The following is a 13,496-nucleotide window of genomic DNA, read 5'->3' as shown; positions in this document are numbered from 1 at the left end:
ACATTAATCCAAATAAGCTCAGTAAGGTTTTTGGATTTTCTGTTAATCATAGCCAATAGCTAAAAATAAGCCATGACGTTTCCAGCAATTAGAACAAATTGAGAAGTTACAATAATAAACTTACTAAAATGTAAACCCTTCTTTCATTCAGAGCTTCAGGATGCAAGCTGCAGTTTACTAAAGATTACAAATCTGTATTGAAGTTCTTGAAACAATCTTAAACGTAGACAAAGAATGGTTTAAGATTATGTCACATTTATTTTCAGAGCTGCAATGAGAGCTACAATACTATATTGACAGAGAAAATACGTTTCATTTCTCTAAAGAAAGCATTTAAAGTTATTTCAGCTTCTATTTAGCTCCTCTGATACTCAAACACTGCACATGCACATACAGATTAAAGTATAATGCTCTGCAGCAAATGGCTTTCAGAATAAAATATTTTCTGTTTCTTAACATCCTACCTTCATAATTGCCTTCTAGGAGACCCAGATGCTCAAGTGCCTTCACAAATCCAACAATTATCACCAGTACAACAATCATTTCAAGTCCCTCCAAGTTCATCTTGAAAAATTATTCATATAAAAGCATCTTTTCTTAGGGAGCGTCCTGACTTCAGAGTTAGACTTTAATTAAAAAGCCCTCCTAGTCCAAGACATGCCACACAACCAGATAAATACAATGCTAAAGAAGCCCAGCATATTCCCACCATAAAACATTTCCATTGACTGCAAGATGAACACAGGAATGTAAGGAAGTCAAATCTTACCATGTCTGCATCACTTGCCTGCATGGATACAGATGTTTCAGTCTCTAAGGCAACAGAATATACAGTAACCACTTTGTTTAGCATTTCCTCTCTGTCACAGCCAAAATTCACCAAATCTGCCTGATATCTAGCAAAATCTGATGCTCCTTTTTCACACTGAATTACAGTTTTAGAGAGATCCCATAGTTTAACAACACAGAGGGAAAAGTCCAAACACATTCTTTGCTTGATACTAAAGAAACTTTGCTTGATACTTCAGAAAACTCAAAGCAAAATCATTTCATTTAGAAAATGACCTATTGCTGTATTTCCCTGTTGAGTGAAATACAGTTACAGAAGGTTAACAACACATTCGAGTATCTTGTTTTCCCACGCTGCAAACACATTTTGCATCAAATAGAGGAATCTAGTAAAATATTAAATATGATAAGAAGAGACTTGTTAGAGGGAAATCAGTTTTAAAGTTTGAGGGCTAGGTGAGAAGCAAAAGCCTTTCCCTCTGGCTGCACAGCCCGGGGGGCTCCGTGCAGATGGCGGAACGCCTGCCCTTGCGGAGGTCAGCTGCTCTTCCCGTGGCTGTTTCCAGACGAGGAAAGGCAAGAAGTGGCATCAAGGACACAGTATCCCCATGCCAGAATTGTGTGCAACTTACTGCTCTGCCTCAGGAAGCACTTTTCCAAGCACTCAGAAAATTGTTTCCAAATGCTTGGACCTGACAGTTAGGAACAGATTCTCTGAAGGACCTTATTCTCACCTAAGCACCTTAATAGCAGACATCAGCAAGCCCTTGTCTGTCCTTCGTACTTACCTTCACTCAGCTCTCCATATTTGTGTCCAGTTTCAGACATGCACAGAATTGAAAAAAAACCAAAACAAAACAAACAAAAAAACCACAACAAAACCAACCAAAACCCTTTTGAAAGTCTGGCTACTCGTTCTGGTAACTTGTGATTATTTGGCCTGCAATGGCTGCCACTTCTGTGCCCAAGGTCACCTACCACACTCGTTCTTTTAACTCATTTTGGGATAATCTGACTCTGCAAGTAAGAGAGAGAGAGAGAGAGAGAGAGACAGATCTAAGAAGTCTAAACTTACATTAATATTGTAATTATTGTAATATTACACTAATAATACTCACCTGAAAGACTGAAATCTGACTCATTGTTCTCAGTTATTGTTTTTTAACCATTTGTGTACTTCCATCTTTAACTGATGTTTTATGTTAATGTCTCCCAGGATATTCTTGTCAAGTTGCATTAAGTACTTAAATGATGTTACGAGGACCTGAATACCAAGGCCTTCTGTGCGCACGATAGCTTACCCTCCTGAAACTACAGAATGGACCCCGTATTGCTGTATATAGCAGAATCAGTCCCACAGACTCTTTTGAAAGCTGGTAAATGGTTTTCTTATTGATTTCAACAATGCTTTGCTGTGTTGCACGGTGTTGCTAAAGGCCTGAACAAAGCTGTTTCTCATATGATTATTCCAATGTATTATTTTAGAGGTATTCCTTTATTATCAGTATAGTTAACATCATCAGCATCTACAGCTTTTCTCAGGTATCCCCATTCAAAAATAAATCTTATACTGTCCTCTTCACTATCGAACTTCATTTGAGGATCTCACAACTCCTTACCAAATTTCTCACTGAGCCTGAACGCTCCTGAGGGGAGGTTAAGAATTTATTAAGCATCAAATCCAATTACCATGGAAATGAAACCATCTTTGGGACAGTCCAGACATAAGGTATTATAATTTACAACAATAAACAATGTTTTAGTATAGAAGGCAAAAGAAAGAAACACTACCTGATGGAAATGGACTGGGATAGAGGGTAAAAAGAAGAAAGTAACTTAAGCTTAATTTTGGTCAAGTTTAAAACTTCTGCTCCTACTAAAAGTGACATGAGCTGGGTGATGCCAATAAGCATTCAAAATTAATTTTATTTCTGTTTGGAAAGAGGATTTCTCACAGTCCAGTGCACTTATATCACTGTTCTGGTTTGCTGCTGCTCTCAGCTGAGCCACCAACACAACCAATCAATTAATATATAATTCCTTTTTCTTGCCAAAAAATCCATTTTGTAGAAAATAAAAATGTTCCACAGAAATGGATCTTTTTGATAAAAGCTGCATTTCCAGAGCAGCCCAGCTCCCTGACATGTTGAGGTATCCTCCCTCCCTGCTTGGATTCAAGAGGCGAAGTCCAAGTTCTGCTGTAGCCCGCGCAGAGCAGAGAGCTGCCCTTGCTCGGTGCCAGAGCTCCCACCCCCAAAAAGTAGAGAAGGGACTTCCACAGACCCTGCCTTCCTCTTGTGATGCTTTTGTTACTGAATTACTGGTTGCTCTGCACCCTGCTTCATGGAAGCTATTTGAAAGGTTTCCTCTTTTTTCAGACAAAAAAGCGATTTTTAAACCTCAGAGTACTTCCCAGCTGTTTTCTGGCCAGCCCAAGCCACCAGTAACAGTGTCTTTGGAGTGAGAGAAAGAGAGAGAGAGAGAGAGAGAAAAGAAACCCACTCAAATATACTCCAATCAAAACTTATTTAGCTTGGGCGAGCCGACAGAACAAAGCTGCAGGCTGTGCATTTCACACTACTTACTTCCTCATAGCAATATATCATATTTGTAACAAACTCTCAATATAATTTTCAGTTGTTCTTTCTTGAGCCTCAGCAATTCACTGTGAAGGAAAACACTCCTGTCAACTGAGAAACAGAAGAGTGTTCTGGGAGGAAGATACCCAGTTACTGCTGATTGCAGTATCTGATTATCCATTCACCCATCTGCATGCAGTGAACCGGTGGGCATCGCTACCTTAATTCCTCCTCTCTGTTCAAGGAGGAAGGCTGAGTGCCTGGCCAGCAGTGTGCTGCAATGCCAGGGGGCAAGTTATCCAGCGGACTTCCAGGCCATCACAGCACGCAGGAGGGACACAGAACAACGGGAACTCAAACTCTGTTTATCACTACAATATGCACGCAGAATCCAGCGTTCCTGGGAGTTCATTATGTATGGACGCTAGCCCTAAGTAACGACTTAATTAGCATCTGCTTTGCAGTTAGTTTTCACAGCATGAGATAAAAATTAAGGTGCATGAAGGATAGAACAAAAAGGAGAGAGAAAGAGGAGAAAGACATGGGTAAAAAAAAAGGCAAAACTACAGACAGCTTTTCTCTAGGCAGACTCTCTGGGAGATGCTCACATACAGTGCTCTGGTGTTGGATAAAGTTTGAACTGGTGCAAAATCGGCATCCAGATGAGTCGGCCGGTAACGTGTTGGGTGCAAGGCTGGGGACCACACGGATAAATGGCTCGTGCCAGTGTCCTCACCACACTTGTGAGAAACATCACCCTTCCATTCCTAGCAAACAAGGAGGGATCTCTAAGCTAACTCACACGTGCATAGAATCATAGAATCGTTTAGGTTGGAAAAGACCTTTGAGATCATCAAGTCCAACTGTTAACCCAGCACTGCCAAGCCCACCACTAAACCATGTCCCTAAGCACCACATCTACCCAGCTTTTAAATACCTCCAGGGATGGGGACTCAACCACTGCCCTGGGCAGCCTGGGCCAGGGCCTGACCACCCTTTTGGTAAAGAAATTTTTCCCAATATCCAACCTAAACTTCCCCTGGCGCAGCTTGAGGCTGTTTCCTCTCATCCTATCGCTTGTTACTAGGGAGAAGAGACCGACCCCCACCTTGGTACAACCTCCCCTTTCAGGCAGTTGTAGAGAGCGATAAGGGCTCCCCGAGCCTTCTTTTCTCCAGATTAAGCAACCCCAGCTCCCTCAGCTGCTCCCCATAAGACTTGTGCTCCAGACCCTTCACCAGCCTCGCTGCCCTTCTCTGGCCACGCTCCAGCACCTCCATGTCCTTCTTGTAGTGAGGGGCCCAACACTGAACACAGCACTCGAGGTGCGGCCTCACCAGTGCCCAGTACAGGGGCACCATCACCTCCCTGGTCCTGCTGGCCACACCATTCCTGATAGGAGCCAGGATGCCACTGGCCCTCTTGGCCACCTGAGCACACTGCTGGCTCATGTTCAGGCGGCTGTCGACCAACACCCCCAGGTCCTTTTCAGCCAGGCAGCTCTCCAGCCACTCCTCCCCCAGCCTGTAGCGTTGCCTGGGGGTGTTGTGACCCAAGTGCAGGACCCAGCACTGAGCCTTGTTGAGCCCCATACAGTGGCCCGGGCCCATCGATCCAGCCTGGCCAGGTCCCTCTGCAGAGCCTTCCTATCCTCCAGCAGATCAATGCTCCCGCCCAACTCGGTGTCATCTGCAGACTGACCGAGGGTGCACTCGATCCCCTCATCCAGATCATTGATAAAGATATTAAACAGAACCGGCCCCAGTACTGAGCCCTGGGGAACACCACTTGTGACCAGCTGCCTCTGACAGCAGGAATCGGGAAAGCAATCAGGAGAGCACCAAGCCAGTATTATTTGTTAGTTAAATTTTCCTGTACAGTTACCCTTAAGGGCATGTCTAAGATTTGACCCCACTGCGTTAGTTCACAGTTCAGATGCACTGTTCCTCTCATTGTCACCTGTCATTCCACCCCTACACAAATGTCTTCTTTTCTTATCTTTTTCTTTAAACCTTGGAAACTGGGCCAAGTCCAAAGAGGAGGAGATGACCCGTTCAGCATCACAGCAGCATTCTGATTAGGGTAGCAACTGACAGCAAAACCCCTGAGATTGCTCTGCTCTGATCAAGCCCAACCCTCCTGATGGCCTCAGAATTACATCTACCGACACTGAGAACAAGGCAGATCACTGCAGAAAGCCCCCGCAGCACTCGTGGGGATCCACGCAGGGATGGCAGACACACAAGCAGAACTGCAGACCTTCCCTCTGCTCCCCGGCCCTTCACTTCACGCAAGGAATAAAGAAGGGGACAGCACCAGCTGCAACGTGAGACTGTTTGGGAAAGTCAGTGTAGCACACGAGTACACGGCTAATTCAGGACAGGGATTCCCAAGCTAGTCCATATGCCTCTGCTCCTCAGTTCTCACGTTGCTTCGCTCCTCTAGACAGTAACCAGTCTCTCAGCTCAGTCTGGTTGCAGCAGACGCTGGCTGATCCATCATTTTATTAATAGTATGATTACAGTATAAATATTTAATTCTATGGTGTGTGTAGGAGGCTTCATTGTGCCTCAGTATCTTTGCGTGCGCATCTTTTTTAAATACAGCTCTGTTAAACTTATGGCAAATGTGTCAGTTCCAGCTCTTCCAATATTTCCTTTAATGCTCTCGCTATTTTCTCAAATGCTAATAATATTAAGTTCCAGGCCAATTTATTCAGTGAATAAAATCCACATCCAATAATATAATTTCTTTTATAATGCAGTCATACAAAAAGATGCAGTGAGAATTTAATGCAAATGGGAATTAAGTCCTCGAAAAAGAGAGCTGTCATTTTCCTACTTTATGCGCTGTGTAATGAGACAGCCCAGTAAGTATTGGTTAGGTGGCCAGGGCAGTATTTTCACATTTCAGTGTTTCACAGATAAACTTTGGCACACTCTTGTTTTTTTTAAAGCATCCTACTCACAGCCTTAATATAGATAGTGTCACATTATTTTTTTCAGAGTACTAACCATGTTCTTAATATAGACACTATTAACAGTGTTCAATGTTTTAATTCAGGAACAAACAGCAGTATGAACGCTGAATTACACTTTTAACACAAGCAACTGCCACACTTCTGTTTGCTACCCCATACTGGAAAAGGCAGTGCAAAACTGGAAGGTGTGTTTCAGTTTTCCCAGCCCCCAGCATCTGCTAGCAGCTCACACTGTAATTCTTTATTTTTACAGTTCTGATTTCAGGAGCAATGTGGGGCTTTCTCAGTTTAAATAAATGATAAAATATTAAATTAAAACATCTCAGGTAGAGATTTAATTTTCAGGAGAATGCTGAGGAGAAAATCCAGCTTGAGTCACTTAAAATATAACACTGATTATAGTTCAGTGAAACCAGTGATCTCCAAAGTGATTATGAGGCACACATTTAATTCCAAAGTAACAGCTAAGATCCGTACTAAACTTCTAGTTACAGCCTGGTCCGTTTTTTAAAGAGGCTGTTTAAAGCTGACTTAGAAACAAAAGTCCATGGTTCCATATGCATGCTTGCTGGATGCCTGCACCTGCAGCAAGGGAGTGCAAAATCAGCTGAGCAGACCAGCAGCAAACCAGCACCAAGAGCTGCTGTGGAAGAAAGAGCCGAGAGGCAACAGCAGCAGCATCGCCTAATGCTCGGTAATGCACTTCATGAACCATTTCCAAGGGTGCGGGTGTATCATGGACCCAGGTTACAGGTGGAGAATGGGATGCATGGTGGGATGAAGCGACTCGGCCAAGGTCACTGAGCCTGTCCTGGCAGAGCCAGCGGCAGAAAAGGAGGCTCCCAAATCTTTCTTCAGTATCCTCCCAACCATATGAAGCCATTCTGCTCTCATGGATTTAGCAAGGAGGACAGATAACACCAGGCAAGGAAAGCAGCTGAACCTTTCACATTAAAACAAATTAATGTGTAAAGGTGACATGAATGCCTCCTTGCGTAAAAACCTGTCATTTCAGATGAAGCATGAAATTGGGGTTAAACAGACAGACACCACAGGCTTGCACAGCTGTCAGGGATACGTGCTGTTTGCAAAAGCACTGCTTACGGATTCTCATTTCTTTCCTGAAGCTTTAGTCAAATTGGCTACAACATACTGATAGGGCTTTAGAGAAGCCTCGCCTCCCTCAACTGAACGACAATGGAGAGTGTTCCAGATACCCAGCCCAGCGAACACCACGACTGTCTTTTCTCTGCTATAAAAAGGAGATACAGGGTGCTAACGTTATGAGAAAAATACCCATACGGTGCATAGCAGAGCAGGGCAAAAATAAAGCAAGTTTTCAGAAGTTTGGTGAAATTTTAGTTTGAAGAATTTTTCCTCTACACAATCATCACAGCGGAAAACAAGGCTTAATGACAGGATCTGCCAGCAGGAAAAACCTGGAACAGCCAGCATCTGAGCAGGCAGTCACTTGTTTGTGACAAGCAAAACTGCGTCGAGTATTCACTGTACAAAACTCTGTCCCGACCACAGACAAGGCTCAAACGTGTCACTGTTGCCGTTACATAAATGTATGCAAAAATCTGTGAGAAGGATCCCCTTCACTGAAAGAACTGGACTAGGAAAACTTGCAACTTCTTTGGTTTTCTTGAATACACTGGTTTTTTCTGCTTTTTAAAACATCTAAAAGTGGCTATCATAATTACCTTTAGTTTACAACAGGCATTTCCTAGGGAAGAGGGTCAGTGACCCAGGAGCCTGCTCAAACACGAAGAGGCACCGCTGGATTGAACCAACCCTGCCTCAACGATCAGTGTATGATACCCAAGAAAGGAAACATTTTGCCTTTTTTAATTTTAGTCCCAATTTATGATTACCATACAAGAAGCTATTTCAAGAGGCTTTGTTGGAGAAAAAAACCCTATCTTAGCACTACATACAGACTTGCCAAAAAAATCAAGATGTATTTTCAATCTTACTTAGTTACACGAAGCTTTTACTGGCCTGGACTTATTTTAGAAAATGAACAGCCCAGCAGTTAAATCCCGTGCTTGGCTTGCAGCTGGACTGTGCCGCAGGCTGTGTGGCCACTGAAGCAATACACCTGCTGATAGCTGTGGGGACACTGCCACATTCTCAGCCCAAGTACGACTTATAGCCGGGCCTGACCTGCAGCTTCTGCCATTAATTTCTAAACTGCATGGTAGCATTAGTAGGCCAGTTGCCTTCATTCTCTGAATTCTAATTATAATGAGGAAAAAAACCCTCCAAACAAAGTCATGTTCAAAACAAAAAAAATAAGAACTGTATTTGAAGACAAAGTATCTTGCAAACTCTCCCATCTTAAGTATTAATTTCCAGCAACAAATGTCCTATAATCTAAAGGAGCTGTTATCTATTGCATAAAGAGGTGAGTTCATTCTGGTCATTGGCCATGCCTACCTATTTTTTTCAGCTATGGCTGTAGCACTTGGGATCAGCTCAGCAAAGCTACTCTTCTGCCATGCTCATGTCCGCAGCCATTGGGGAGGCGGCAGCAAACGGCATGCTACACGCTCAGGCCACAATAGGACAACTTCTCCTGCCTCCCAGCCCTTAAGTGAGAGGTAACTACAGCTTAGCAATGCACTTGGTGGTAGGGTAGGAAGGAGGTCCCTTCCCACCACCACCATCCCTGCGCTGGGCACATCCTGGGGGCACGAAGGGCAGGACGTTCACTAGGCTCTCCGCTTACTTTCCAAGGTGTCCTTCATTCCTGGGAGGGATGTCTACACCAGGTACAGGCTTGTATTCAAACTTACCTCATTCCAAGTGTTGATGAGAATCAAGGTCATGTCTCCGATGTCACCGTTAAGAGTAGCAGAAGTAGGGCCTGAGGCAAAGGTTCTGACGGGCTAAAAATGAAGTATAAATGCAATATTGTGGCACAGGCACACTTTCAAAGACACAGGTATCCCAATGCATTAGTATGGTTTTGCATGGAAGTCTCTGCTTCCTTTAGATTCGTATCTAATTCTCTTTACATCATTTAGAAAGCTTTGGCACTTCAGAAACCCATTGAAAAACCTCCTTTACACCGTACATTATTGACTCATTTAGTATCTACAGTTGCTGATGTCAAAGGATGGAACTGAGTTACCCGCCAACATTACTAACGAGCTGCGAAAGCACTCTGCTATCACCCAGTCAGCTATTTAACTTAATATTTAAAATATATATTCAAACTGTATATTCAACCCTAGTATTCAATCGACAGCTTGAAAACAGACATAACTTCTGCATTCTCATTAGAGCAAACACAGCAGGAAACCAGCCCATGAAATAAAGCATTTCACAGCAGTGCATAATGGCATAACACCCCCTTTCTAGCGGATAAAAGTGAACAGGTTTACAGGTGGAAATAGTTCTTTCTTCACTCATGACTGGTAGATATTGCTATTTAAATTGCACAAATTCACACGTCAAACAACTAGAGTGAATCTTAATGCAAAAGAAACAACATAGAAGATTCAAAATTGCCTACAAGTAGATCTAATTGTATGACTCCTCAAAGCTGATAATTTGTTGTTCAAAGCACTCTGCATTTGATTAAAGTTTGTCCAATTTATGGCAGGAGTCCAACGACTGCTGGAAACTGTGGGATTGTTATCACAGGAGGTCCTGCCCTGGCCCAGGGGATCTGGGAAACCCAGTCTGCCCAGTGAGACTGGTATTCTGGACATACTGGTGCTGGGGAAAATGATGAGAGGATAAACCACTGAGCATCTGAGGTTCTCTTGGTTCAGCACGTCTCACAAAATATATTGCCTTTGGCATAATTTTTAAACTGGTACCAAAACCAGGATTACAAAAATACCCTGAGAACCACCACCTTTGTTTTGCTTCCAGATCTACTGCAAGTCCCTGGTGATTCAATTTTATCACAGAATCCAAAATACCACTTCCCTTTTGAAGGAACCAAATCGTATACTTAATCATTGCCCTCTAAATAGCAAGTTTAGCCAACACCATGTCAGATAACATATATTAAGAGCTTAGGGAAGGTTATCTATTAATGGAAGAAAACACTATATTTGTTTTGAAGCAGCGTTCTGAAAGACATAGCTCACGTTTGAAGGCAGCCCGTTACGTTGGCAGATATGGTCCTTTTATCATAGCCCTGAACAGAACATTTAAGAAATGAAGACGCTACGTGCTGCTTGACAAACAGACTGTGCAGAAAGTCACCTCGCTTGTCTTACGTATGGAAGCACTCATTTCTCTTATAGAATTTTCTATTAAGCTTGCTTAGTAAGAAAGCCATTGCAAAGTTACTCAGTGAATTTTGACGTTCTCTCTTTCTCTTTTCAGAAATTAGAGCTGTAAATTGAGCTGTGCAGAAGATATTAAAGTATGCCCTCTGCAGCTTAGCAGGTCGCAGAAATTCACATCTCAGGCTCACACGCCACACAGTAATTGCTCCACCATGGCCCTGGGCAGCTTCCAGCTGCTCAAAGCAAGACTGAAGCTGAGCGGCTGATCCTGTACATCAGCAGGAATGACAAGGTTGCATCCACGAGGCTGCTAGAGATGACTTATAGAGATAGATTAAAAAAATAAATATTTATAACTTGACTCAGGAAAAGGTGTTAACTGTCCATTTATATTTAAAGAGCATAAATATCAAGGAGGGAGCTGTGGAAGTTTACAGAGCATGACTGAAAATAATGGGATGAAGCAGTGCCAAAGGAAAGTGCAGGTCTGACCCTGATTTTCATATACAGGCAAGACTCCCACTTAGACCCACAGAATTTCACTGCTAGAGTCCTCTGTATCTGAGTTAATGAAGATTTCCTGAAATATTCACCGAAATCTGCACTCACTGACGAAGGGCATCAACAATGCGTTTCACTGAGATCATTTGCTCTCTGAGAGCATTTTCAAAGGGCTGACTCATCTCTCCTTGTCTTGCCCCAGTCTGTGCCGGCTGTACTTTGAAATATGGAAGTGTGCAATTGAGACGCTCTCTCTCTTGCCGATGCCTGAACAGAAACCCAGGGAAATGAAAGGCCTCGTTCCATGCAATACGTATCAACGCACATCCCTGCAGTGTGGGGGTAATCTGAACGTGTTGTCTGATCTTTTTCAGTACAGATTAGTGGATAACATGGGGGCCCAGTAACAGTGATGCCTGCTCTCTATGAACATCAAATAAAAAGTGTGCAAACATGGTCAGCGACCATATTTTACACGTATTTTACAGAGGAACTGTAGTTGGATGGACACCTGTAAGAAGACAGCCGAAAAGCAAAGGGATGTTGACCCCAGGACCACTGAGGTACTCTGTTTTCAGGCTCACTACATCCCACAAGGGGGAACTGTGTAATGTTATCCAATTTCCTAGAATTTGTCCTTAACAAAGAAATGGTCACTCTAAAAAACACACAGCAGCGTTCATTCGATTCAAAATAGACAACAGAATCAGAAAAGTTTATAAGAACAAAGGTGACAGGAAAGGAAAAAGAACCAAATTTAATTTTCTCATCCCCAAACCCAAATTCAACAGGCTTTAGAGGTCTGGCAAACTTCCAACCGTTGTGTAACCCAACAACTCAACACAGAAGAAGGAATCACTGGGGTTCTCCAGCTTCACTTTTATGCCACAGTTTTTCTTGGTGATATATTTACCTTCAAACTCCCCCATTCCCTCATGGATTGATTGACTCTTAACTAATTCAAAAGAAAATTCCACTCTCTCTTCCCAAAGCATTGGTTGGCCTCAACTCTTTAGAGGTGCTAATAGCTTTCTGGTAGGCCAAGTGCCATTCCTTGGTCTTGACTAAGTTATTAATGGGCTGTAAACTCAGAGTGAAAAATGTGCTTTTGAATTTGGTGAGGCAAAGTTTAGTATTTCCATACACTGTGCTTATATTTAAGAGACATATCAACAAATAAACTTTCCTGAAGCATGTAGATAAATGCATGAGGCTCATTGACACTTCTCAATTCAGACTAAATACAACAAAAAACAATCACTTTGGGGCAACCACCTCTGAGAGATACAGAGACAGACATCCAGAAGATCTAGAAAAACTATACAGGATTACAAAATCATGTTTTGTCATGGTGGTTGCATCATAGTGGCAATTTATTCACCTGCTAAACTGTTTACAGCTCTAACAAAAAGGAGCAAAGAAATATCACAGACCTATATAGAAAAAATTATGAAGATCTGCACACTGCAGTAACAGAGGGAGATGGTTACAGCAAGAAACAAATTACTGATGTGATACTTAAATGCACAAAAGACAATATACTCCGGCCACAGAACGGAACAGATGCATCCTCTCTTAAGGCCCTTCTGCTTAAGAAGAGAAAAAAAATTAAATGGATTGAGTTGTGGGGTTAAAGTCAGCTGGGAGCAAGTTGAAAGCAGGAAAAGGAAGCTGATGTTTGACATGCATGAGTCTCTGTCTGGAATTGAAGGGTTTACCTGTCATCTGAGACTTCACAGGCAGGCTGCCTTACAGCCACACTTCCCAGCCACAAGACACAACACTCTGCTTGGTGTAGAGTATTTGCCTTTTGACTGTCAAACATTTTCCCAATAGCAAAATATTGCATTTATTGAGAGCAAAGCGTTGGCGATCCAGACACTCATAACAGCTTGAGTGGCATGAGTGAATGCCTAGCTATGCTCCGTGTTTTCCATTTTTACAGGAAATAACATTATGACTGAAGTAGAGAGCAGATGGGCAGTAATCTGATAGCTTTCAGGCATCACAGATACATATCTGGTGGTTGTATGGATGTTGCCATTGCTTTGGCATACAGGAGACAGCGGCATAGAAAACATTTATCTTACATGCGCTATTTTCCACCTTTTTTAGTAGTGATAGTTTCAGACAACAAAGATGAAGAGATGCTGGAAGAGATCTGAAATACAGGAACCCACTAGAAGACAAAGCTGAGCTAGCAGGATTAGCGAATCTAACAAAATTAGACGCTATCTGATTTTGTATTACTGAGGAGAGTTATGTTCTCCATCAGAAAGGAAGGCACTATCACAAGATGTGTAGCATTCTTATTATGTCTTAACATCATGAGAGAGGCTTGCACCAGGAACACAAGGTGCCAGTTTCATTCTCCTCAGAGGACTAGATGTGATG

General features: G+C 42.7%; 1 protein-coding gene across 4 annotated transcripts in view; it reads right to left on the bottom strand.

Annotated features, from left to right (window-relative positions):
• The window catches only part of KCNIP1 (potassium voltage-gated channel interacting protein 1), a gene marked incomplete at both ends in the record, with an annotated part of 442,925 nt that overhangs the window by 129,437 nt on the left and 299,992 nt on the right, over nucleotides 1-13,496 (bottom strand). The window contains one exon of one of the 4 annotated variants that reach the window (XM_082323972.1): nucleotides 465-564. The exons of the other annotated variants lie outside the window; for them this stretch is intronic. Within the exon in view, the coding sequence (XP_082180098.1) occupies nucleotides 465-564 (100 nt within the window). Of the gene's footprint in view, nucleotides 1-464; nucleotides 565-13,496 lie in introns of those variants that run through there. 4 annotated transcript variants of the gene reach the window in all.

The sequence above is a fragment of the Platalea leucorodia genome (genome assembly GCF_965183815.1).
Source record: "Platalea leucorodia genome assembly, chromosome: 11".
Lineage (NCBI taxonomy): Eukaryota > Metazoa > Chordata > Aves > Pelecaniformes > Threskiornithidae > Platalea > Platalea leucorodia.
The sequence above is the reverse complement of the archived record's forward strand: the minus strand, read 5'-3'. Positions and strand labels throughout refer to the sequence as shown.